The sequence below is a fragment of the Daphnia carinata genome, chromosome 9, assembly GCF_022539665.2.
Source record: "Daphnia carinata strain CSIRO-1 chromosome 9, CSIRO_AGI_Dcar_HiC_V3, whole genome shotgun sequence".
Taxonomy (NCBI): domain Eukaryota; kingdom Metazoa; phylum Arthropoda; class Branchiopoda; order Diplostraca; family Daphniidae; genus Daphnia; species Daphnia carinata.
The window spans coordinates 1,490,017-1,516,097 of record NC_081339.1 but is presented as its reverse complement, the minus strand read 5'-3'; the positions used below and the strand labels follow the sequence as shown (position 1 = coordinate 1,516,097).

Genomic DNA, 26,081 nt, shown 5'->3' with positions numbered 1-26,081 from the left:
TTGTAAACACATCTATTGTTTCTCTAACAATTTCATCAAACGAAAACAGCAAATATGTTTTTGATTTTTCTGTGTTGTATAACGAATTATAATCATTTTGAAAGCTTAACAATCACTAGGTGGAAGCAACAGCTGTGGTCAGATCATGGATCCTCTTATTTGTGAACGCTTTGTTCTTGAGCCCGTTTGGTCCCCGCCTCGACGGCATCGATCAATGCACCCCTAGACATGGAGGAAGAAAAAGATCAGTATAGACGAAATAATTTGGTATCTTTAGATAAGCGCTTTGAGAAGATCCATGGCTCGACGTTCCTGAATCCTGCCTTCTCAAGGGCATGGACGCCAGGAATAGTAGTCCCTCCAGGCGAGCACACTTTTTCATACATTATTTTATTGGGAAAAGAAAAAGGAAAAATTTTAGGAAACCATGAAGCATATTTTTTTTAGATGTAGGTACCGTCATCTCTCAACGATCCAGGATGACGCTTGGTATCGAGAACCATTTTGGCCGATCCATAAGCCGTTTGCGCGGTACTAACAGGTACGGTAGGTCATTGTCAAGGGATTCCCATGTTTACGGCTCCGTCGGAGAGGGCCTCAATCGCCATATAGACCTAATCATGTCGAGACGGGAAAACAATTAAAACGAGCGGGCTCCTTTTAAATCGAGTCTGATGAGAATCTTAACGACGGCGGTTGCCTTTTGCGTTACTATACTGCATTTCTTGCTTTAAAAGAAAAAGAGGACATTACTGTCCACTTACATATGCTGGCGCGCTCAAGCACAATCCAGAATAAGCATCCATGTGACACTTGGTCACCTGACAACAAATTCCCACAGTTGCTAAGATTTTGATGGTTGCATCAGCATGCTTGGAAGATGCATGCTCCTTGAGACAGTACACTAAAATTAAAAAGAATTTAGTAGTGAAATATTGAATGATATAGATGGCATGAAATAGCTGCACAACCAACACCCACCAAAGCAGGAGTATTGGGCATCACACGAATTATGGCCTTAAGATTAGCCACTTGTGAAAAAATCCCCTATGTGCACAAAAAATATAAGATCAAGGTTTTAATTTTCCAGCAGTGTTCTATTACCTTTTCAAGCTCTTCAATAGTGATCCCGTCCATTACAGACAACACTAACTGATTTTCTGGTCCATTACATTTGTTCAAATCCCTAACAACATCAGGGAATAAGTTTGGCTTGACAGCAAGCACAACAATATTGCTGCCCTTGAATATGGAGGCTGTGAAATAAATGAAAATGATCACATGAAATAAGGAAGATGATAATTATGAATCTGATTGTACTATTGTCATTGACAAGGGTATTGCATCCCCACGTCTTCCAAATATCCAGTGAACCATCATCTTGAGCCAAGATCGTTCCAGAATCGCTACTGCAACTTGCCAAATTTTTTAAAAATTCTATTCAATGAAAAATACTTTACCTGATGTAGGACCCTTAATCCATCCTCATTTTTTGAATCGGGATACTCCGTGTAGTAAGTCTCCTCACTATAAAGCAAGTTATGTAAAACAATAATACAGCACAAACAAGAAACAACAAGGAATTCGTCTGCAAAACAATAAAAAAATTCGTCTGCTAGGAAGTGCCCCGTTCAGGGTTTGAAAAACTGAAAAAAAGTCAGTTTTTGCGAGCGCCGAAAGTGCAGTTTTAGGGCAACTCTAAAAATTTGGGGCAGCCATTGGAACACAAAAACCCAGAGTTGCTCTGAAAAAAAGTTGCCCCGTCAGTCCATTGGAACATACTTAGGGCAAAAAATTGCCCTAGGTCAACTCTAGGGCAACCTTTGGAAATCGCCTTCTTTGTCAGAAGAGGGATTCGAACCCTCGCCCAGAAGACTGGACTGCGACCTGAACGCAGCGCCTTGGACCGCTCGGCCATCCTGACTATTGCTATCTCTTCGAAGCGGAAGTATGCAAGTCACACGTGTGAGGATAACTCATCTATTGCATGCTGCTTGTAACGTCTGTCACATGCATTAAATACTGCCTTCTATGAGAATTGAACTCATGACCACTAGTTAACAACTTACAAGACTAGTGCTCTGCCACTGAGCTAAGAAGGCTGATGTGTCAAAACTGCAAGAACATGGCATTGCGTATTAAACGGGCTTTTGCTACAATAATAAATAAAGAAAAAATGTGGAACGCTTCAAGATTTTGCGTGTCATCCTTGCGCAGGGGCCATGTTAATCTTCTCTGTATCGTTCCAATTTTAGTATTTGTATTCCGTATGGAATACAACACCAAGCGTGCCAACCAAAGCTTTTATACCTCTTGTTGTTCAAGTGTCATTGGTTGCTGCAGGTTAACGTTGAAAGTATGGGAATTGGATGTAGTTAGTAGTGTAAAGCATCTTCTCTGTGAGAAGATGTACTTTACGGAATTAAGACAAATTGAAATGAATCGAACTCGGAGGCGATTTACCCACACGATGATTTATATTTATCCAAGTAGGGCTAAGCGGTACAGAAGTCAGTTTGGGATAAGACAAAAGGAGTCAGACTAAAGAAAGAGAAGTCGGAGTGTAATATGATACTGTAGTATAAGCTTACCGCGGTGGCTTGACCGGAGCACGGGCGAGGATATAAGAGAAGGCGGCGTTAACAGGAGTTCGTTGGCACGTGGGTAAACAATATGGGTGAACCGAACACTCAGACAAGCACGTGACACAGCTCAATTCACTTGCACAAATTTATCAATAGGGAAGCACTAGCTGAACTTGAACTCCTCCTGTAAGAGTCAGAGGCTCATCGACAACTGAACTTACTCAGATCTTAGTTCACCACGAAACCTCGCATATTGCACAACAATTAACAACTGCGCAATTACGTGTCGCAAGTAATGAAATTTGATACATTAAGTTGATGGTGCAATACAGATCAACGCATGAGCAGCCAATCACAATTGTTGCTAAGCGGCAAGGTGCCGATGTAATATAATACTCTACTGCGCAGTTATTATGGCGTAACACATGAGTCATACATAAAGAATAAACGGGAAGGCATATCGAATAAAAACATTTATTTGCTTCTTTACATCACTCCCGGCGGCGTGAGTTACGTCTCGTAATCAGACTTGATGCATGAGGATGGATTCGGAGGATGTTGAACGTTTATGAGGGCGACGGCATATAACCCAGAAGATCTTGAAGAGACCGCAACAGTAGCAGATGCGTAGGAAGAGTAATACGAGGATGCACATGATGCCGATGAAGAAGTAATTTTTTATTGTTTCCCACCAAGATGTGTAAGCTCCGACACTGGAGGCCGTTATGAAAATATTTGTGGCGCTTGGTTTACCGTGCGACGTAAATTCGGATGGTGGATGTTCGTTGATTACGGCAGCTAAATCGGCCATGATGTACATGTGGTTAAGCATATTGTCAGTATATGCCGGGTTACTTTGATGTTCATAGTCGAAAAATTCGACGTTCTCGTAACGGAAAGAGTGCGCCAGTGTTTGTTCAGGCAATACAATTGTGGCTTCGAGTTGTTCCCACGTATTATTACGGAAGGCATAGGGTTTGTTATTGAAATTGACAAATCCATTTGTCCAATAACAAGGGGAATATTTTACGAGTTCCCAGCCATCGAGGTTAATCGTATAATTTTGGAATTTTGGTTGCGGTCCGCACGAAGTCAATACAGTCTCAAATGTGACATTTAAGGCCTGACATTGAATTAATACGACCGTCTTCCCGAATGCTTGTAATTTCGTGCACCGGGGTAAGTTTAATTGTGAGGCCGCTAGCCATCCATTATATTGGGCGGTTGTGACGGCCCTTTCATGTTTGGCTTTACGAGCTTCACATTGAAGTAGTTGAACCTGTCGTGCCAATTCATTCTCGTGGTCGGTGAGTTGATCACGGATGTATTGGATATTGGCCGGGATATTTAAGTTTTCGGCGCTGAGTGGCGCTCGAGTCCCCACTGGGGTTGCTTTTTCCATTATGGCTGCCGTCGTGACGAAGAGTTTTGATTGGCCGACGATTTCATATGAAGAAGTTCTATTGGAGCAATTTTGTTGTACTGAAACGCAGCGCAGTACTGGTGTCAGGTGGAAGTCCAATTGGTTTTTGTCATCTTGGAGTCTAAGGAGTGGTTTTTCTCCTGGCCATCGGGTCAGCATACCGATGCCGTCTTCGACGAGTCTGGTAGTTACTTTGGTTTTCTGTGTGTAGGTTTTGTCCCAAATCAGTGTTAAGTGATTGTGTGACAAATTGCCGGACGTAGCAGAAGCAATTCCGATGGGTGTTGAGAAGTCTGCATCCTCTTTTTGCTGGAAAAGTTCGACTTTCTCGAGAACGCAGTTTATGATTGACGAATCGATTGTTTGTAACCAGTATCCAGAGATATCTGGTTCATTGTCGAATACAAATTTTCCGTCGACAAAAGTCATCCGATTATCATTGCACCTCTTGTTGTCAATCATTTCGTTGCAGTCGGCAGGGGTAGTATCAATTGGGATTTTGTCCGGCACAACCAATAGTTGCCCGAAGAAGGTCATTGTGATGTGTCGGATATTTTTCCAACGGGCACAGATGTATCCCGGGAATTTAGTCGCGGCGCGTTCTTCACTATACACGGCGTATTTCACCTTGGTGGCTTTAATATCGGTGGATGTCGGTTGACAATTCTCATCGGAGAATTGAAGAATTCCCACCTTCACTGGTTCCGCGCAATTGCATACGGTAGTCTCAAAGGCTTGGGAATGTAATCCGTACACGCATAATAGCAGCAGGAATGCAGAGGGGGACATTTCTATATCCGGCCGGTACATACAGACAAAAGAAAATATGTGACTTAACAAAAGAAAAATGCCATCGTGTGGGCTTCTTAACTAAGTAACACAAAACAAAACAAAAACATACAAGAAGAAGTGAGGAAGTGAAAAATAGCCTACGGCTGTCGCAAGGTCAACGGCTTTTCCCGTCGGCTTTATTAGTAGGCTACGGAAAAGAGAAAGGAAAAAGGGCACTAAAATAAAGTTTTGTTTTGAGGGGGAAGGACAACTTGTTTTTTATATTATTTGGTATCGTTGGAAAGAGAAAAAGATGACCATAATTATCGGAAAGGGAAAGTAAGAAAATACAGGACAGTTGATCAGGGAAGGCAAGAAAAGAAACGTTTAAAAGTTTGCGACGGGAAGGGATTTTGCCGCGAAGGTCCAAGGTCCAAGAGTAGTATTAGTTCCAGGAAAAGGGAGGCGGCGCTAATACTGTATTCTTGATGTTGGCTATGGCCAAGCTGTAGTGTACGAACGAAAGGGAAAGTGAACAGTATTGCGTGGCATATTGGAATGAGAGTATAAAAGTTACGGCTACGATTTGGACCTATTCGTTCAGAGAATAACGAAAGTGACGTGTAGGAGATAGGAAGGGAAATAGGAAACGAAATTTGACATTGCGGTTCAGAAAATCCATCATTTGTATGTTATATATGTGTGTTTTTGGACAATATATAAAGGTATTTCTTTTCTTTCTTATCCTTTTTTTTGTTTTTTGTTGTTTTTTTTTGTTGTTTTTTGTTGGTTAGTATGGTAATGTCTCCACATCTACCGTGTTAGTTTGGCAATAGGAATCTACAAAGGGGAGCTACTTAATTTGTGACTACTAAATTGTTATGTTGTGACACTCATTTACGGGTCTTGATGAAGGTATGATCAAGCTAAATTTTTTTTTCTGAAGCAAAAGATTTTTTGTTATTTATTTTTTTTTCTCTACTCAAAAGGCTCTACTTATCAAAATCTATGTGGACTTATACTATGGGCTGTCAAACAAGGGAATGACTACGGGGCGTAAATTGAGAAAGTTAAAGTGTACGACGTGAAAAAACAAGATACATGTTGTAACTGATAATACGTTCATAGAAATTGTTGTTTGTTAGCAACTAAGTGTTTTATTATCATGTTTGGTTTCTTTTTTTTTTCTTTTCTTTTTTTTTTTTTTTTTTTTTTTGTTTGTTTGGGTTTTTTTTTTTTGACAAACGATTAAGCAACCAATGAGTTTATTTCGATGGATAGCAGCAAGGAGAGTTAAAGCGAATATTGGTATGTGAAATCAAAATAAAGGTAAATATTAAAGTATGGTAAATGTAAACATAAAAATTGAAGGAGAAATATCAGGAATAAACACATAACGAGGAGTGAAAGAGGGTCGAATGAAAAAGCTTCCTCCTTCCTCGATTTCTTCGGTTGTCCTCGTACGACTTAGAAGTATCTCGGCTTCTTTGCGTTGGGGTCCTTCTGTTGATCGTCCGTGCTGGGTCTCTTCTCGGGCAAGTCCCAGTGGCACGATGTCCAACCATAGAGCGGTGGATGGCGCCTTTCGGGGTTCAGGTCGAGGATCGCCTTTAGGGTGAAGATGGCGTCACTCCCTTTCTTGTCATACAGGGTGATGAGAAGACGGGCGATCAACTGATTTGTCTTGATTTCCAGCTGCTTCTGCTCCCAGGCTGCATCGAGGTGCCAGTCCGAGGTGCGGGGTCTGCCGCGGCTAAAATCGATGGCATCCTCCATCTCGGACGTCCCCGGCGGGTTTCAAGCCGCGGTCTCCTCGTCGTCGATTGGTGAGGGATCTGGGGAATCCGGCGCGTCACGTTCGGCCGTCGAGGCGTCTCCGGATGACGTCGTGAGGTCTACCAAGAGGGCCTCCGCGACGGGGAGTGGGATGGACACCATAGGTATCCAGTCGTTGGTCACGGGCTCAGAGATGGATTCAGACTTGTTGTCCATGTTGGCTTCTTAACGCTTCTTTGTACGTGGAGAAATGGCAAAACAGACAGAACAGTTGTCGTCGTTGTTCTCAGAGAGTACAAGAAGTTGTGTCTTCCTTCACTTAACGTACGGTTTATATAGTAATCACTCGGTATTGGTTCGGCAATCGAAACTAGGATGTATGATGACGCTACATTTCGTCCCTGTAACGAATCGGTTTTCTCCGATTTCGCTGAGGGCGTCGGGTGACTTCTTGATGCAATAACGCTGCTGTCACATCATCTTTGGGCTCTACTTGTTGAAGGTCGGAATCACTATCAGCGTATATAGGAGTATTTTCGGAAAGTGGCATTGGATGCTGAGCATCATTCGTCACATCGCAATTGTCATTCGAGGTTAATCGTCCTTCGAATGACAGATGAGACGGGCCGATCACATTGTCTTCTCGCACAAGTTGATGATTTGCCGAATAAGTGTCTGATATCACTTCTGATACGGTTTCGGACTCGGTGTTTTGTTGCCTTGCGGTTTCGACATCGGGCTCGTGTTCACGCACATTAGTTTGAGTCGCAATAGACTTTCGGAATCGGCTCTCGAATTCCAAAGGGGTCTCAAGTGGCGGACAATGCTCATGTTTCCACAGCATTGTTTCATACAAGGGTTTTAATCTATTTACATGCGTACGCTGACATATATATGAATTATCAGCAATGTCTACAGTATTATTTGAATAAACGTTTACTATTCTATAAGGCCCTTTATATTTCGAAGTAAATTTCTTGCTATCTCCTTCCTTAACTACTCGAATATCCAATAACACCCGATCGCCTATCACATATCGTTTTTCTTTCGCGCGCTTGTTATATTGTTCCCTTTGGCGCTTTCTAGCTTTTTCGCTTTCCTCTCTAACTCTTTGAAAACTATAACGCAAACGTTCTGTCAGATTCCCAACATAGTCAGAAGAAGATTTGAATGTTTTGGGAGATGCATTAAGAAATTCGTTAATAGGAATGTTTGGGTCCCTACCGTGAAGTAAATAATATGGAGTGTCCAATGTCGAAGAGTGGACCGAGCTACGATACGCAAATAAAACATCATCTAATATTTCTTCCCAATTGGCATGCTCGCCGTCTTTTAATTCTTTTCTTAACATAGACGTTAAAGTTCGATTGAACCTTTCCGTCTCCCCATTACTAGCAGGGTTATAAGCGGTGGTTAACCTCTGATCGATCTTCAATTTTTTACAAAAATAGCGAAATAACGTGGACGTGAAATTTGTCCCACGATCAGAAATAATTGCCTTAGGCATACCATGTCTAACAGTAACAGTTTTATATACACATTCTGCTGTTGTCTGAGCAGTTTGATCTTTTAAAGCAACAGCCTCAACCCAACGGCTAAAATAATCTGTAATAACTAAAATGTAACTATTACCATTGGGCGAAACTGGTGTTATAGGACCCAGAAAGTCCATTCCAATTACATCAAAAGGAGCCTTCGCAATTTCGTGCGGATGCAAAAGTGCTCGATAGGGTGAAGCAGTGTTGGCTATGCAAACTTCACAAGCCCGGCAATATTCTTTAACATCGCCTCTCATGTTGGGCCAATAATAATTATTTTTGACTTTCATATAGGTCTTATAAAATGCCAAATGTCCACCCATCGGTGCGTCGTGTAATTCTTTAAGCACTAGGTGGCGTAGGGATAATGGCAAAACTAATTGATGATGGGTGTCGTTCCTTTTATTACTCTGAGATGGCAGTTCCCGTCTATAAAGTATTCCTTCAATTACCTCAAAATATTCAATTTCCTTTACCCACTCGGGTTTGGACAATTTAAAAATTTGATCCAGCTCTCCTTCTTCTAGATAATTCTTGATGGCTTTACAGAGGTCGTCCTCCTGTTGTTTTTCGCAGATCAATTTAATATCCTTCCCAGTTTGAATGCTAGCTATTTTTAATCTAGACAAACAGTCCGCGTTCTGGTGAACACGGCCTGGCCTATATTTTAATTCATAATTTGTTGCAGCCAATAAAATGGCCCACCTCCCTAACCTTCCATTATTATCCTTCTGATTTTTAAGCCACTGCAAAGGACGATGGTCACTAATTATCTCAAAGGGTTTATCCAAGAGATAGTGACGGAAATGTTTAATGGCATCCACGACTGCCAGAGCTTCTTTTTCGGTTGTACTATACTTCATTTCCGCCTTGGTTAACTGCCTACTGGAGTACGCTATCGGGTGCTCTTGGCCGTTTTGAATTTGAGATAAAACGGCTCCAATACCATAGTCGCATGCGTCGGTGAAAAGAATAAATTTTTCGTTAAAATTTGGATATGCGAGGACCGGCGGTGTGACTAGACATGTGCGCAATTCTTCAAAGGCGACTTGTTCTTCGTCTCCCCAGGTAAAAGGTTTTTTACTAAGATCTTTGTGAGTTAACCTAGTCAGAGGTTTTGCCATTGAACCAAAGTTGGGAATAAATCTCCTATAATAACCCGCTAAGCCGAGAAATGACCTCACCTCATCGGCAGAAGTAGGCGTTTTGTAATTTAATATTTTGTCGATTTTTCCAGGATCAGGTTTAATTCCCTCAGTCGAAATGACGTGGCCCAAATAATTTACAGAACGTTTAACGAATTGACATTTCTTAAGCTTTAATTTCAAATTGGCATTTTTCAATAAAGTGAAAATTTCGCGAATATCTTTTAAATGATTATCAAAGGTCTCCGAAAATATTATGACGTCATCCAAATAAACTAACGCTTTATGTCCCAAAACGTCTTTCAGTACATAATTCATTAATCTTTGAAATGTGGCAGGTGCATTGCACAAGCCAAACGCCATCCTTTTAAACTCGTAAAGATTGTTTTCTACTACAAAAGCCGTTTTTTCAATGTCTGGTTCATTCACTTGAATTTGCCAGTAGCCGGAGGCCAAATCGAGGGTCGTAAAAAATTTCTTCCCATATAATTTATCTAACGTTTCATCAATCCTTGGCATAGGGAATGAATCTTTTTTTGTAATGCTATTTAATTTCCGATAATCAACGCAAAACCTCACGTCTCCGCCTTTCTTCTCAACTAAAACCACAGGTGACGCCCATGGAGAATGAGAATATTGTATTACATTTGCGTCCATCATTTCCTGCACTTTATCCTCCAGTATCTTTCTTTGGTGGTTCGTAACTCGATAGGGTCGTTGCCGGATAGGGCCTCTTCCTTGGGTATCGATCGTATGCTTAATGAGATTAGTGCTCCCTAATTCCGAGTCTTTTGTTGCGAACAAGTCATGAAAGTCATTAAATAAACTTGAGAGCGGAGCTTGAAATTCAGCGTCGACTTCCGAAATTAAAGCTAGCTCACGTTTTTGTGTAGGCTTTTCCTCTGGTTGACATAAGGCAATCTTACCAATTACATTATGAATTACTTCGATTTGGCCTAAGGTTGTATTCCTAGGAAGTATGACTTGACTTAACGAATGATTTTTGACCATAATTTGATATTTCCCATCTCCCGATACAGTTCCAACAAATTCTTCAATAAAAATACCGGCCGGCAAATCCTCTGCTGGGGTAAAAATAAATGTGCTATTAGGGGGGACATACGGAAATGAACCTGTCATTTGCGCTGCGATTACGAGCGCCGTCTGACGAAATAGCGTCGTCTTTTTGACCGTCGTAATTGCCATGTCTGGTACCCTAGAGATGGCTGATCCCTGCTCATCCCTGGCTAAGTAAATACGTTTGGCTTCTCCGTCAAGCCGAAACCCGTGTTTCTGGATTGCATCCCATCCAAGGATACAGTCTTCAGAAACACCATTTGTAACAATGAACTCTTGCCGTAAAACGGACTCTCCGTAACGTACGGGCAATGTAACTTTACCCAGCGTATGCAACTTGTTATCTCCCACATCGTATAAATCGAAATCAAGCTGACTGCAGGTTACTTGATTTCTCGAGGGAAGCTTTTGAAATATCTTCTCGTGAATTATGCTTCTAGACGCGCCTGTGTCAAATAAAGCCTGTAAAGGGATCTGAAAAATTTGTAATGGAATTCTGGGGGTCGATTCGTTTATTATTGTTGTTAATTTCGCAACTTGTCGGGATTTCAACTGAGGTACCCTATCAACTGACCCGAAGTTACAGTTGATACTTATTGGTTTCCCTGATGCTGAGGGGGACCTGGAATATTAGGCCTACTGGCCCTATACTTGGGACAATTGTTCGATTTATGGACGATCTCACGGCAAGAATAGCAAATTGGGGGCTGTGCTTGTTCCAACATATACCGTTGAAATTTACGGCACTCCGATTGTGTGTGACCCCGAAACCCACAATAGTTGCAAGTTATTGCATTCTCAGTAGGCCCATTGTTCGGATTATGACTAGATCTTGGCGAAGATGGCATATAATTTGTAGGCCTATTTTGGTTCTTATCTCCTTGATACGGGTGGGTGTTACTATTGGGAAAAGGTGGAGGGTTTGTCTTCCAGTTCCTTTCCCGATTGCCGTTGCCTGTTTGAAATGATACCCTTTTTTTATATGGGGCACCCGCCGAAGAAGAAACATTATCCTTCTTATTAATTTGGAGTTGTTTGACCGCCTGACTGAGCTCGCGCAGCGCATCTTTAATTTCATCCTTCTCCGATTTCGGAGTGTCTACGATCTTGTTCCCTTGACGTATATTTGCGACGGCCTGATTGACCATTGCTTTCTGATCGATTAACATCTGCTTAATCTCATGCAATTCTGTATTTTCTGCACCTTTCGACTCGTCGATCGCCCTAACAAACTCATGTTTTTCACGGTCAGATTCGAGTGCTTCCAAGCGAACAGCATAAACGCGTGTCGCTGCAACCAGTGCGTTAAAGTCGCCAAATTCTTTGTACTTAACTTTCGCCTGTAACTTGGAATCCAAACCTTCGATAAATTTCTGCATGAGAATAATTGAAAAGGAACGCTCGATATGGCCTACAGGGTACGCTTTTTTAAAGATTTCCTGAAGACGATGCGCATAATCAATTATTTTTTCTCCCGGTTTCCGTTTAGCCTTATTAAATTTTTTAATATACAAGTCAACGTTTTCGTCCCCGTGAAAGTGATCAAGTAAAGCTTCTTTAATAGAGGTATAGTCATGAGGATGATCTTTGACAATATTTTGCACTACGGAAAAAGCCTTATCAGTCATTTTTGCTCGCAACATCTGAATAACCTTCTCCTCTGACCATCCTGACCCCTCAACTACGCTTTCAAAGGATTCGATCCAGGAATCAAAACGAGAAATTGGACTCCCTGAAAAAGAAGGAAGCAGTTGTAAGCGCGCGAAGGTATGTTGGGTAGTCTGAAGATCGTTCAAGTCGTTGACCGTGGCTGCTCGTGATGGGGATGAAGAACTAGCCATGTTTGGATTAAATGAAGGGAAATTTATTGTTCTTCGTTGTGGATTCGGAGGGAGTTCTGGAATGCCACTCGAAATTGCCTGATGCCCACTGGTATCTCTTCCGGTCGTCTGGAGGGTTGGATGTGAGGAACGATTCGATTGATTGATCGTCTGCAACGTTGGCGTCTGCTGAGTGTCCGCCGTTCTTGCGAGGTTGTTTCCGACAGCCGCGATGTGTGTTGGGCCGGTGTGGCTTGTAGTTGGGTAATGTTCGTTTGTATGCACAACAGCGCTTGTTTCAATCGTATTTCCGTTTGCGTGATTAGTGGTTTGATGTCGTTGGCCTCCTGTGCGTTGACTGGGTTGTTGGCTTCCGGAAAATTGTTCAGTTTGTCCAAGAGAAGTTGAATTTCTGGTTGCAGCACCTCCAAATTGTTGATTTGGTGTAGTTTTTCCAGGTACGATGCTAGGTTGTTCACTTCCTTCAGGAATGCTCGTTGTGATGCCAGTAAGGTTTCCTCCAGATGAATTGATGTGTCGCTAACTACGGTGATTATCTCTACGTATCTGCCGTCCTCGTCGGTGGTTTCGATATCTTTTCTCGGGACGAACCCCAAAATTCTTCCCGCTCTCGTTGGTGTGATCTTTTGCAGATCGATGAGATTGTAGATTTGACCGTGTAGACAAGTCAAAACCTGTCTCGCGTGCCGGGTGAAAATCCCCTTGAGCTCCGTCACAACCTCCCCTGTCTGCTTCTTCGTCTTCTTCGGTATCGGTCCACTGACTTTCACTTCCAGAATGGATGTCAGGTACTTCAGGAGAATCCTCGGTTGTTTCCAATTCGTCTGCGTTGGCTGTTCCACGTGGTAATTCCTCTGGACGTCGAACATCAACTGGACAAGGTGATCCCAGATTTTCGGGTCTCTTGACTGAAAATCCTTCTCCCTCTCCTTGAGGCTTTGGAGGGTTAGTAATAGGAACGGCAGCTGGCTTTTCGGTGACTGAAAGATGTTGTTTTCGTTCTTTTTGACTTCTTGCAGAAGATGCTTGAGACTCACGTTGAGCTGTTCTTCCATTGGCTGCTCTCTTTTCCGAAAAGAAATTCGAAACGGCGATCGAGAAAGATTTGGTGGGAGAAGTTTGCTGGGAAACGGACCTTCGTTTTGGCGAAAGATGTCCTACAATTCTGTCTAAAAGGGAGGGTGACTTCGTAATAGTCGAGGTTTTCTCTGTGCGCTGGACCTGAGGTTTGCGAGCGTTCGAAATGTCTAGACCAGGTACCGACTCGTATGCGGAATTTGATCTTAACTTCCTCTTCTGAGAGCTATCAGGAATCGCCCTTGGTTTTAAAACAGGGAAAGCGGACTTTTTAATAGCGTTTGTTTTCCTATAGGAAGTCTTACACCCCGTAAACTTATCAGCAACGGCAGACTTAGCAGTGGGTAATGCTTCAAAATTGATAGCTCTCGCTACAGATTCGTCAATAGGTGTAGTGGCCTCAACAGAAATGTTAGTAGCGGAACAGGCGTTCGAGAAAGTTTAGGCCTACTGTGGAAAATATTATCAGTCATTGTGGGTGAGTCCGAGAAATCGCTGCCACCATTATGTAAAGCATCTTCTCTGTGAGAAGATGTACTTTACGGAATTAAGACAAATTGAAATGAATCGAACTCGGAGGCGATTTACCCACACGATGATTTATATTTATCCAAGTAGGGCTAAGCGGTACAGAAGTCAGTTTGGGATAAGACAAAAGGAGTCAGACTAAAGAAAGAGAAGTCGGAGTGTAATATGATACTGTAGTATAAGCTTACCGCGGTGGCTTGACCGGAGCACGGGCGAGGATATAAGAGAAGGCGGCGTTAACAGGAGTTCGTCGGCACGTGGGTAAACAATATGGGTGAACCGAACACTCAGACAAGCACGTGACACAGCTCAATTCACTTGCACAAATTTATCAATAGGGAAGCACTAGCTGAACTTGAACTCCTCCTGTAAGAGTCAGAGGCTCATCGACAACTGAACTTACTCAGATCTTAGTTCACCACGAAACCTCGCATATTGCACAACAATTAACAACTGCGCAATTACATGTCGCAAGTAATGAAATTTGATACATTAAGTTGATGGTGCAATACAGATCAACGCATGAGCAGCCAATCACAATTGTTGCTAAGCGGCAAGGTGCCGATGTAATATAATACTCTACTGCGCAGTTATTATGGCGTAACACATGAGTCATACATAAAGAATAAACGGGAAGGCATATCGAATAAAAACATTTATTTGCTTCTTTACAGTAGTGAACGTTAGCCATCCGTCAGTTTTGTAAAGTGAACTATATTCAGGTACTTACTGGCCGATGGCTAGTAGTGCCTAGTAGTGCCCTCAGGCTGATTGCACGAAATAATAGTCATGTTACGTTAAGGGATTTTTAGTTGTCAGCGTTATCGGCTAAATTGACGTAGCGTGATTTTCTTACATTTAGTTGATGCGCCAATTAACGCGTTATTTCAACGATACATTAACGTAAGTGTTCACGTGATTGTAACAATTTTGATAAAAGTACAGGAAAAGCATAGCCGCTTTATATATTCATTCGGTAAAAATAGCGACATGTTTTGAAATAGTGTGTTGTTTAACGTTACCCAATAAAGCTTTTGTAACATCAACCCCTTATATTATTCATTAACGTAATGCATTAGGGCATTAAGTCCCAAATCTACTGCTAAATCCAAGGCGTATAAAAATTGTTAACCTATGAGCGCTGCTCTTATTATCAGGAAAAATGTTTCTCGAGCTAGTAAAATGGAAGGGTTTGGGGAATTTGAATGCAGTCCAAAGGGTCCGATTGGTAATGAGGTACAGCAAAACAAATGGAAACAATTACCAAATAGTACCAAATATCCTTCGAACCGGAGTTGAACCAGTGACCTATGGATAACTCGATAATCACCTTTAGTCTACAGTCCACCGCTCTACCAACTGAGCTATCGAAGGAATAATTCAAATTCGACTTAGTTTTCTACACGCTTCGGGGCAACTGAGTCAATTTCGGAAAGTAGTTGCATAAAGTTTTTGCTTCTATCCCAATTTGCACACAAAATAGCGTTGCATGACGTTTGCCTTGGCCTCTTGTGATTATCTACACACTGCTATCTGGTGCAACGCAGATGGTAAGATTCGAACCTACGCTCCCCGTGGGAAACTGATTTCTAGTCAGTCGCCTTAACCACTCGGCCACATCTGCTGAAATTTGTATCGAGGGCGATTCATTCAGTGCTAGTATGACAAATCATAATTACAAATACAATTATGGACATGAATTTTTCTTTGAATTAATAATTGTCAGAAGAGGGATTCGAACCCTCGCCCAGAGAACTGGACTGCGACCTGAACGCAGCGCCTTGGACCGCTCGGCCATTCTGACATGTATGTATATTGCTATCTCTTCGAAGCGGAAGTATGCAAGTCACACGTGTGACGATAACTCATCTATTGCATGCTGCTTGTAATGTCTGTCACATGCATTAAATACTGCCTCCTATGAGAATTGAACTCATGACCACTAGTTAACGATTACGAAAGTACAAGCTTAGTGCTCTGCCTGATCTAAGAAGGCTAATGTTTCAAAACTGCAAGAACATGGCATTGCGTATTAAACGGGCTTTTGCTACAATAATAAATAAAGAAAAAATGTGGAACGCTTCACGATTTTGCGTGTCATCCTTGCGCAGGGGCCATGCTAATCTTCTCTGTATCGTTCCAATTTTAGTATATGTATTCCGTATGGAATACAACACCAAGCGTGCCAACCAAAGCTTTTATACCTCTTGTAGTTCAAGTGTCATTGGTTGCTGCAGGTTAACGTTGAAAGTATGGGAATTGGATCTAGTTAGTAGTGAACGTTAGCCATCCGTCAGTTTTGTAAAGTGAACTATATTCAGGTACTTACTGGCCGATGGCTAGTAGTGCCTAGTAGTGCCCTCAGGCTGATTGCACGAAATAATAGTCATGTTACGTTAAGGGATTTTGAGTTGTCAGCGTTATCGGCTAAATTGACGTAGCGTGATTTTCTTACATTTAGTTGATGCGCCAATTAACGCGTTATTTCAACGATACATTAACGTAAGTGTTCACGTGATTGTAACAATTTTGATAAAAGTACAGGAAAAGCATAGCCGCTTTATATATTCATTCGGTAAAAATAGCGACATGTTTTGAAATAGTGTGTTGTTTAACGTTACCCAATAAAGCTTTTGTAACATCAACCCCTTATATTATTCATTAACGTAATGCATTAGGGCATTAAGTCCCAAATATACTGCTAAATCCAAGGCGTATAAAAATTGTTAACCTATGAGCGCTGCTCTTATTATCAGGAAAAATGTTTCTCGAGCTAGTAAAATGGAAGGGTTTGGGGAATTTGAATGCAGTCCAAAGGGTCCGATTGGTAATGAGGTACAGCAAAACAAATGGAAACAATTACCAAATAGTACCAAATATCCTTCGAACCGGAGTTGAACCAGTGACCTATGGATAACTCGATAATCACCTTTAGTCTACAGTCCACCGCTCTACCAACTGAGCTATCGAAGGAATAATTCAAATTCGACTTAGTTTTCTACACGCTTCGGGGCAACTGAGTCAATTTCGGAAAGTAGTTACATAAAGTTTTTGCTTCTATCCCAATTTGCACACAAAATAGCGTTGCATGACGTTTGCCTTGGCCTCTTGTGATTATCTACACACTGCTATCTGGTGCAACGAAGATGGTAGGATTCGAACCTACGCTCCCCGTGGGAAACTGATTTCTAGTCAGTCGCCTTAACCACTCGGCCACATCTGCTGAAATTTGTATCGAGGGCGATTCATTCAGTGCTAGTATGACAAATCATAATTACAAATACAATTATGGACATGAATTTTTCTTTGAATTTCTTTGTGTCAGAAGAGGGATTCGAACCCTCGCCCAGAGAACTGGACTGCGACCTGAACGCAGCGCCTTGGACCGCTCGGCCATCCTGACATGAACGCACTTTGCTATCTCTTCGAAGCGGAAGTATGCAAGTCACACGTGTGACGATAACTCATCTATTGCATGCTGCTTGTAATGTCTGTCACATGCATAATATAAAAATTGCCTCCTATGAGAATTGAACTCATGACCACTAGTTAACGATTAAGAAAGTACAAGACTAGTGCTCTGCCACTGAGCTAAGAAGGCCGTTCAGTCAAAACTGCAAGAACATGGCATTGCGTATTAAACGGGCTTTTGCTACAATAATAAATAAAGAAAAAATGTGGAACGCTTCACGATTTTGCGTGTCATCCTTGCGCAGGGGCCATGCTAATCTTCTCTGTATCGTTCCAATTTTAGTATATGTATTCCGTATGGAATACAACACCAAGCGTGCCAACCAAAGCTTTTATACCTCTTGTAGTTCAAGTGTCATTGGTTGCTGCAGGTTAACGTTGAAAGTATGGGAATTGGATCTAGTTAGTAGTGAACGTTAGCCATCCGTCAGTTTTGTAAAGTGAACTATATTCAGGTACTTACTGGCCGATGGCTAGTAGTGCCTAGTAGTGCCCTCAGGCTGATTGCACGAAATAATAGTCATGTTACGTTAAGGGATTTTGAGTTGTCAGCGTTATCGGCTAAATTGACGTAGCGTGATTTTCTTACATTTAGTTGATGCGCCAATTAACGCGTTATTTCAACGATACATTAACGTAAGTGTTCACGTGATTGTAACAATTTTGATAAAAGTACAGGAAAAGCATAGCCGCTTTATATATTCATTCGGTAAAAATAGCGACATGTTTTGAAATAGTGTGTTGTTTAACGTTACCCAATAAAGCTTTTGTAACATCAACCCCTTATATTATTCATTAACGTAATGCATTAGGGCATTAAGTCCCAAATATACTGCTAAATCCAAGGCGTATAAAAATTGTTAACCTATGAGCGCTGCTCTTATTATCAGGAAAAATGTTTCTCGAGCTAGTAAAATGGAAGGGTTTGGGGAATTTGAATGTAGTCCAAAGGGTCAGATTGGTAATGAGGTACAGCAAAACAAATGGAAACAATTACCAAATAGTAAAACTGAAGTAAAATATCCTTCGAACCGGAGTTGAACCAGTGACCTATGGATAACTCGATAATCACCTTTAGTCTACAGTCCACCGCTCTACCAACTGAGCTATCGAAGGAATAATTCAAAATCGACTTAGTTTTCTACACGCTTCGGGGCAACTGAGTCAATTTCGGAAAGTAGTTACACAAGAAGCGATGAAGACACTCACAATAATTATTGAATAAGAACAAATTAAACTCACTATATTTGAAGAAAATAATAGCACTTGGAGCACTAAGAATGAGAGCTGGAACTAAAACTGGAACTAGAACAAGAGAGAGCTGGAGAACTGTGGAACAACTTTTGGGAACAAAAAGGGTAGCCTTTTATACGTTTTACATGTTTGAGGGAAACATAGCATTTCCGACAGATGAGCTCCGGATATAAGTTATTGAATATCTCACGCAGCAACATTTCTTATTCAGGAAATGTATGGCGCGATGTTCTACGCATTAAGCTCATCCAATCAGCAATAAGCAGGATGTAAAGTATAATATAAAAATAGAATTCAAGGAAATGTCAACGACACTTGAATTACTATATTTATAATGTATACTTTAAATATAATGCACAACAAACATAATATATAATTTTAATATAAAGAAAACAAACAATGAAGATAAAATATAATCAAAAGTTGTATTTTAGTGACTTCGTTACATCACTCCCGGCGGTGCGAGATTACGTCCCGTAATCAGACTTGGTAAGTGAAATCAGGCTCCGGTTCTTGAATTGGGCGACAGCATAACTTGCTGATAAGTCCGAAAAATCCACAGCCATAACAAATGCGTAAGAAAAGTAGACCCAGGAGGCATAGTACACCGATGAAGAAATAATTTTAATAGTTTTCCACCAGCTGGTATAACTAGCCACTCCAGATGCGGATAATAAGACGTTGGTGACACTTGGACGATTATTGGTTGAAAACTCACTCGGCGAATGTTCATTCATAGCTGCGGCAATATCAGCCATTATACTCATATGATCCATAATAGTTTCACTATACGAAGGGTTACTTTTATGTTCATAATCAAAAAATTTCACGTCTTCATACCGAAAAGAATGCGCAAGAGTTACTTGCATTCACAGGCTTCCAAGTGTTATTGCGAAACGCATGAGGTATGTCATTGAAGTTCACAAATTCATTTGTCCAATAACACGGCGAATATTTAACGAGTTCCCAACCGTCCAGGTTAATTGTATAATTTTTAAATTTTGGTTTCGGTCCGCAAGACGTTACGACTGTTTCGAAAGTCACATTTAAAGGTTTACACGAGATGACAATGGCGGTTTTTCCAAAGGCTTGCAATTTTGTGCACTTGGGTAGATCTAGATGTGAAGCAGCTAACCAGCCATTATATTGTGCTGCAATAATTGCTCTTACATGTTTCGCATTTCTTGAATCACACTGCAAGATTTGAATTAATCGTGATAATTCATTTTCATGGTCCGTAAGTTGATCACGAACATATTGTAAAGTAGCGGGATGGTCCAAATTTTGGCCGCCATGTGGCGCGAGCTCTGCCAATGTTATTGTCGACAAATTTTCCATGATGGCCGCCGTTGTAACGAAGAGTTTTGATTGGCCGAGAATATTAAAGGCATCAGATTTCTTTGAACAAGAGTTTTGTATGGGAATACAACGCGGTTGAAAAGTTAAATGAAAATCCAATTGTTTTTTGTCATCTTGAAGGCGAAAAATTTTATCATTTCCCGTTTTTCGTATTAATTTTCCAATACCAGATTCAATGAGATGAGCTTTTGGTTCAGATCGTTGAGTATATGTTTTGTCCCAAACTAATGTCAAATGATTATGCGACAAATGACCTGTTAAGGCAGAAGCAATTCCTATCGGCGTAGAAAAATTACTATCTTCCACATCTTGATATAGGCGAATTTTTTCGAGCACACAATTAATAATTTCCACGTCGATCGTTTGTAACCAATGACCAAAAATTTCAGGTTCACGGTCGAATACAAATTTATTTTCCTCAGCAGTCATTTTTTGATCTTCGCACCGAAGACTGTTAATCATATCGTTGCACTCATTTGGCGTAGTGTCAAGTGGAATTTTATCCGGCACAATCACCAATTGTCCAAAAAAATTCATGGTGACATGTCGAATTTGTTTCCACTTCGCACAAATATATCCTGGAAATTGAACTGCGGCGCGAACTTCACTATGCACTGAATATTGTACGTCAATGGAGTGTTCATCATTTATTTCCGGATGACAATCGTCATCCGAAAATTGAATTATTCCCATTTTTGATGATTCAGTACAATCGCATACGGTCGTTTCAAAGGCTCGAACGTGAAGCCCAAAAAGACATAGCAGTAAGACAATTGGAAAAGGCGACATTTCTACATATGTCAAAAAAATTAAAAAAAACAATACATAAGAAAAATTTAACAATACACAGAGCAGTGGCCAAAAATATTCTACATCGACATTGGGTTTTTATAATATTTTGGATTATATATATATATAGTTGAAATAAAATAAAAGGTAAAGAAAGAAGAGAAGGTAAAAGTAAAAAACTTCTCGACGGCTTTGAAAGGTCAACGGTTTCCCGTCGGCTTTTCAGTAGCCGCGCTACAGCAAAAGATAGGAAAATAAAAGGGTATCGCATTCTAACTGTGTTTTGGACAGAAGGAAAATTTATTTTTTAATCGAAAGTGATATTACTGGAAAGAGGAGAAGATGCTCGTATTTTTCAGAAAGAAATAATTGAAAAGGATGGTTTCGCTTAATTATGCGGAGAAGAAAAGAAACGTTTTAAAATTTTTACGGCAGAAAAAGTCCGTGCGCCAAAGGTCAAACTCAGATTTTCGATTTTTTTCTAAGTCCAACGCAAGGGAAAAAGGACTTTGCTAGAAACGGAGGAGAAAAGATGTGAAACATGAACAGGTGGGCGGAGCTAACGCGCTTGGAGGGGGACAAGGAATTTTTTGAAATATGAACGCGAGTGGAAGGGGAGGCTTGTTAGTTGCCCTCTGGCAAAATTGGGGGAGTAAAAATATTTTTTCTTCGCTAGCTGCGAAGTGTTGGAACAAATTCAGTGTTCGCTCGAGAGGGAAAGTAAAAAGAAGTGTAAAGTGAGAGACGCGTTGTGAAAAAAAAAATCTGGGCGGTGGCTACATTCAAGAAGAAAAAGTGACTTGGAGATGCAGTAGAAGAGGAATTGTGTGTGTAAAGCAATTTGTGCGTTTAGAACAAAAGTTTTGTTTCTACATCATTGATAGTTTTTCATATTTGTGCTATTGCTGTTAATGTAATTGTATGAAATAAAGGTTTAATAAAATGTTCTAAACTTACTCGGTATTCGGATTGTTAATAATGTTATACTTAAGAAAAACGGAACACAGAATTTAAGGGCTTACAATTTTGAAGGAAAACATTTTTCAAAAACACATATAATTTTAACATCGTTTATAAGATAAAAAGAAAACAAAAGTGAGAAATAGAAATATGAAAATAATTAAGACACAAAAAAGTAATGATGAATGTTGTCATTGTCTTTTCCTTTCTCTTTTTTTTCTCTTTAACTCAGAGGTTATCCTCTTTGTTATTATTATTATTATTAGCGAATTCTGTAGTAACATGTTTTGTGCATTCGCTATAACTTTTTTTTTTTTTTTTTATTTATTGAGAAAGAATTAAGACAAGACAAGTGTAAGATTAAAAAAATGTATATAATGAATAATAATATGAAGAAAACAAGAGATACAATTATAAAAGAAATGAATGTGGAAAAAAAAACAGAAATAATAGTATAACGAAAACAATAATGAAAGGTCAATCATCAATGGTCACGACAATCGGGCCATTGGGGCGTCTTCCGGCCCGTCCGCAGGTAGGGCAGACGTCTTGTATCCACCATTGGGATAGCGCCCAATTTGGTGGTGGCGGCATGCGGTTCTGTGGGTCAAGCTCTAAAATTGCTTGAAGGTTTTCCACCGCTCCTTGCCAATTCTCCTCGTATAAAGCGTTTAGTAGCGCCAATCTTAAAACTCCGGTGCGAAGGTAAAGTTCATGAAGATTTAAATCGCGTCGGGTAGGCCAGGTGGGGCGTGCGGGTTCCGGCATAAGTGTAGCGATTGGCCTTACGCGCACCGGGTTGGATCTTGTTTGAGGTGGAGCCGGGTTGGGCTGGACCCGGGGTGGAGCACGGATCCGGGTACGGGATGGCAAAGTCACTTGCGGTGGGAAAGGTACTCGGGGCGGAACAGGTGGAGGGGTAATGCGGTTAGATGGCCCGCTTCCGGCTCACCGAAATCAATTGGCCTTAGCCGCCAAGCACTGTTGGAACTATGCCGACGAGTGGTGTACGGGGAAAGCCGATAATCTCCCGTAAGGTCCTTAGACATTTTGTTAAAATGATTTTTCAAGACTTGTGAAGTGAAAGGATTGATCCCTTTCCTTGCGCCCACGTTTGTTATATAGGCAAAAGTGTCATTGTCAGCCTTCTTGAAATAACTTTTGGTGTTTCTTCTTGATGGTGTAAGCAATTCTTCTTTTGTTTCTGAATCCATTTTTGTTGCAAAGCAAACGAAGAGATAACCATATATGGGTAACATGAAGAAGGGAATTGATTACAATTTCCAAGAAGTACAAGCATATATATAAAAAAAAATTTCATTTATAATAAACATATATATATAACAGAATTAACAATTCGTACAACTTAAAAATAACTATAAGAAACAGACAAAAATTGTCGTCAAATTCTATTTATATATATTTGAAAATATATATATATTGAACTGTATTCGCACCCTTGCCGTTCGCTTATCCAATTTCTAATACAGTAGTGTAACACTACTCTTTCTTCTGCTATTTTTGAATTTCTTTTATTCATTATTAAACTAACATTTTTTTTCCAATGTCTACACCAACTGTGGCTCGTAAAAGAAAAGAAAACCCCCTTTTTTTCTTTTATTATCATTCGTAAGAGCCAAAATTAAAATTGTATACCCAAAATTTGTATCTAAAGGATAAGTATATTGTTTGTCGGATAAGCACAAGAGCAAGAGATACTAAAAGTTGACAAAAGGACACATGAATAGTCATAAGAAAAATAACACATACACAAAAGGAATAATATAATAAGCCACACAAAAAGCACTACAACAAATAAATAAATTTTATAAAGACGATAAAATCTTCAGCTGTCCTGCTTCTTTAATTATTCTTGCAGAATCTGCAACGGTAGTGGGGATTCCAATCCTCAGGAAACCATCCGTAGAGAGGTGGGCTCCTGTTCTCAGGGTCCAGATCCAAAATCCTTTTCAATTTGACAACTGCTTTTCTCCAATTTTCCTGGCGGATGTGGAGTTGAAGTTCGTCCGCTAAATCCCTGGTCCGTTTCCGCATCTCCCTGTTGAAACGCCTCTTTTCTTTACGCCAGTTGTGTTCGTCTTCTGAATCTTCAGAATGACATTCTTGGTTTCGGTAGGGTTCTAACATTTCATCACAAATCTTATCAGTTTCATCTCTATTCTTTCGTTGTTCTTTAGTCACTGCTGGATGCAGAAACTCCTCTAAATCCTTCTCCCTCTTGATTTCTTCTTCTTCGTCAGTGCTTTCTATCTCTCCTTCTTCGAGCTTGCACTTTTTTTCCGCGGGCTCTTCCTCTCCCATGGACAATTGCGAAGTCATCGCCACTTCGATGGTTTGGGCGACGTCCCAGGCGTTCCGCTCAACGGTACTGTCCGAATCCATGTTGTGCTCAAGATCACCAAGAAACTGTTGAATATCTGCCACTATGTGTCACGAGCTTATATAGTCCTTTTTCCATCATAAAAAAAAAATTAAAATTAAAATCCAGCGGTGTATCGAATAGGCTTCCTGCGATTTCTTTGTGGACGTCCGGTGTCCGAGACCGTTTGAGGATCATCTTTTTTCAAATTTTCTTGAGAAGTTCCAGAATCTTGTGAATTCCGTTGAATGAAATCCGTCTTCATTGGGATTTCCATAGAATTTTGTTGATTTTCCCTTGCTTGAAATAGCTGGTTTTCAAATCCATTTCCGGTGTGTATTTTCATCTCTTTATCCAGAAGTGCGTTGTTTACGAGAGAAGGGTTTACAATTTCTTGGACATCACACAAATCATTAAACTCATCTATAAGCCCATCCTCGTTTTTTGATAAATCAATTGTTTGGGTTGAAATCGTTTTACGAAATCGACTCTCAAACTCGAAAGGGGTCTCAAATGGTGGACAATGTTCTGTCTGCCAAAGCATTGTTTCGTACAAAGGTTTTAATCTGTTAACGTGAGTACGTTGACAGATGTAAGAGTTATCCGCTATATCTACAGTATTATTAGAATACACTTTTACTACCCTATATGGTCCTTTATATTTCGAAGTGAATTTCCTGCTATCCCCATCTTTAACTACGCGAATATCCAATAACACTCTATCGCCTACCACATATCGTCTTTCTTTGGCGCGTTTGTTATATTGTTCCCTCTGACGCTCCCTAGCTTTTCCGCTTTCTTCTCTAACCCTTTGAAAACTATAACGCAAACGCTCCGCTAAATTACCTACATAATCCGAAGAAGATTTAAATGTTTTTGGGGACGCATCAAGAAATTCATTTATTGGAATATTGGGATCCCTACCGTGGAGTAAATAATAAGGGGTGTGAAGTGTTGAGGCGTGCACTGAGCTACGATAAGCAAATAATACGTCGTCCAACATATCTTCCCAATTGGAATGCTCTCCATCTTTTAATTCTTTCCTTAACATTGTTGTTAATGTCCTATTGAATCTCTCTGTTTCCCCATTACTGGCTGGATTATATGCAGTTGTTAACCTTTGATCAATCTTTAATTTCTTACAAAAATATCGAAATAATTTTGAAGTGAAATTAGTCCCACGATCAGAAAGAATTGCTTTTGGCATCCCATGACGTACAATTATAGTCTTATATATACACTCGGCTGTTGTTGACGCAGTTTGATCTTTTAAAGCGACTGCTTCCACCCATCGACTAAAATAATCAGTAATAACTAAAATATAACTATTTCCGTTAGGCGAAATCGGAGTGATAGGCCCTAAAAAGTCCATTCCAATTACTTGAAAAGGAGCTTTGGCGACTTCATGAGGGTGCAAAACTGCTCTATATGTAGAGGAAGTGTTAGCTATACATATTTCGCAAGCTTGGCAATACTCTTTAATATCGCCCCTCATGTTAGGCCAATAATAATGGTTTTTTACTTTTAAATACGTCTTATAAAATGCTAAATGCCCTCCCATGGGTGCGTCATGTAATTCCTTGAGCACTAGATGGCGGAGCGCTACAGGTAACACCAATTGATAATTTACGTCGCTGCGCTTGCTATTTGACAAAGGCAACTCATGCCGATAAAAGTACCTTCGATGACTTCAAAATATTCAATTTCTTTTACCCAATCTGGCCTAGTTTGTTGAAAAATTTCATCCAATTCTCCTTTCTCTAAATAATTCCTAATAGCTATACAAAGTTCATCTTCTAATTGTTTCTCACAAATAAACTTAATATTTTTCCCAGTTTGAATACTCGCCACCTTTAAACGTGACAAACAGTCAGCATTTTGGTGAATACGACCAGGCCTATACTTTAACTCATAATTGGTCGCAGCTAATAATATAGCCCATCGTCCTAATATCCCATTGTTATCTTTTTGATCCTTAAGCCACTGTAGTGGACGATGATCACTAATAATCTCGAATGGCTTATCCAAAAGATAATGTCGAAAATGTTTAATTGCATCAATCACTGCCAAAGCTTCTTTCTCTGTAGTGGCATATTTCATCTCAGCT

The 26,081-nt window shown here is 40.4% G+C and overlaps 1 protein-coding gene and 13 non-coding genes across 14 annotated transcripts; all 14 read right to left on the bottom strand.

Annotated features, from left to right (window-relative positions):
• Positions 1-86: 86 nt before the first annotated feature.
• LOC130688543 (pyrroline-5-carboxylate reductase 2-like) lies at positions 87-1,554 on the bottom strand. Its single transcript, XM_057511520.2, has 6 exons — positions 1,321-1,554; positions 1,105-1,256; positions 972-1,047; positions 754-904; positions 458-534; positions 87-373 (listed from the first exon to the last, which is right to left on the bottom strand). Exons 2-6 carry the CDS (start codon positions 1,135-1,137, stop codon positions 246-248), a joined length of 465 nt encoding a protein of 154 aa, XP_057367503.1. The 5' UTR covers positions 1,138-1,256; positions 1,321-1,554; the 3' UTR covers positions 87-245.
• A 286-nt stretch (positions 1,555-1,840) lies between these two features.
• Positions 1,841-1,924, bottom strand: Trnal-cag (transfer RNA leucine (anticodon CAG)). The gene has a single exon. It is a non-coding gene; the product is annotated as a tRNA-Leu (tRNA).
• A 99-nt stretch (positions 1,925-2,023) lies between these two features.
• Positions 2,024-2,102, bottom strand: Trnat-ugu (transfer RNA threonine (anticodon UGU)). Its single transcript is given in 2 exon segments — positions 2,024-2,059; positions 2,067-2,102. It is a non-coding gene; the product is annotated as a tRNA-Thr (tRNA).
• A 70-nt stretch (positions 2,103-2,172) lies between these two features.
• On the bottom strand, positions 2,173-2,278 carry LOC130689264 (U6 spliceosomal RNA). Its single transcript, XR_009000692.1, has one exon. It is a non-coding gene; the product is annotated as a U6 spliceosomal RNA (small nuclear RNA).
• A 12,763-nt stretch (positions 2,279-15,041) lies between these two features.
• Trnay-gua (transfer RNA tyrosine (anticodon GUA)) lies at positions 15,042-15,135 on the bottom strand. Its single transcript has 2 exons — positions 15,099-15,135; positions 15,042-15,077 (listed from the first exon to the last, which is right to left on the bottom strand). It is a non-coding gene; the product is annotated as a tRNA-Tyr (tRNA).
• A 168-nt stretch (positions 15,136-15,303) lies between these two features.
• Positions 15,304-15,385, bottom strand: Trnas-aga (transfer RNA serine (anticodon AGA)). Its single transcript has one exon. It is a non-coding gene; the product is annotated as a tRNA-Ser (tRNA).
• A 96-nt stretch (positions 15,386-15,481) lies between these two features.
• Trnal-cag (transfer RNA leucine (anticodon CAG)) lies at positions 15,482-15,565 on the bottom strand. Its single transcript has one exon. It is a non-coding gene; the product is annotated as a tRNA-Leu (tRNA).
• A 262-nt stretch (positions 15,566-15,827) lies between these two features.
• On the bottom strand, positions 15,828-15,933 carry LOC130689261 (U6 spliceosomal RNA). The gene has a single exon (XR_009000690.1). It is a non-coding gene; the product is annotated as a U6 spliceosomal RNA (small nuclear RNA).
• Positions 15,934-16,640: 707 nt separating this feature from the next.
• Trnay-gua (transfer RNA tyrosine (anticodon GUA)) lies at positions 16,641-16,734 on the bottom strand. The gene is made up of 2 exons: positions 16,698-16,734; positions 16,641-16,676 (listed from the first exon to the last, which is right to left on the bottom strand). It is a non-coding gene; the product is annotated as a tRNA-Tyr (tRNA).
• Positions 16,735-16,897: 163 nt separating this feature from the next.
• Positions 16,898-16,984, bottom strand: Trnas-aga (transfer RNA serine (anticodon AGA)). Its single transcript has one exon. It is a non-coding gene; the product is annotated as a tRNA-Ser (tRNA).
• A 96-nt stretch (positions 16,985-17,080) lies between these two features.
• Positions 17,081-17,164, bottom strand: Trnal-cag (transfer RNA leucine (anticodon CAG)). Its single transcript has one exon. It is a non-coding gene; the product is annotated as a tRNA-Leu (tRNA).
• A 112-nt stretch (positions 17,165-17,276) lies between these two features.
• Trnat-ugu (transfer RNA threonine (anticodon UGU)) lies at positions 17,277-17,362 on the bottom strand. The gene is given in 2 exon segments: positions 17,277-17,312; positions 17,327-17,362. It is a non-coding gene; the product is annotated as a tRNA-Thr (tRNA).
• Positions 17,363-17,432: 70 nt separating this feature from the next.
• On the bottom strand, positions 17,433-17,538 carry LOC130689263 (U6 spliceosomal RNA). The gene has a single exon (XR_009000691.1). It is a non-coding gene; the product is annotated as a U6 spliceosomal RNA (small nuclear RNA).
• Positions 17,539-18,254: 716 nt separating this feature from the next.
• On the bottom strand, positions 18,255-18,348 carry Trnay-gua (transfer RNA tyrosine (anticodon GUA)). The gene is made up of 2 exons: positions 18,312-18,348; positions 18,255-18,290 (listed from the first exon to the last, which is right to left on the bottom strand). It is a non-coding gene; the product is annotated as a tRNA-Tyr (tRNA).
• Between the last annotated feature and the right edge of the window lie 7,733 nt (positions 18,349-26,081).

Bases quoted from the DNA above. Each gene is read 5' to 3' on its own strand.
- LOC130688543 (XM_057511520.2), bottom strand. From the start codon at position 1,137: ATGGACGGGATCACTATTGAAGAGCTTGAAAAG. The intron at 535-753 runs GTAATGTCCTCT...CGTACCTGTTAG, and splicing joins CCAGCATATGTAAGTGGACA to TACCGCGCAAACGGCTTATG. The intron at 374-457 runs GTACCTACATCT...TGTATGAAAAAG, and splicing joins TGGATCGTTGAGAGATGACG to TGTGCTCGCCTGGAGGGACT.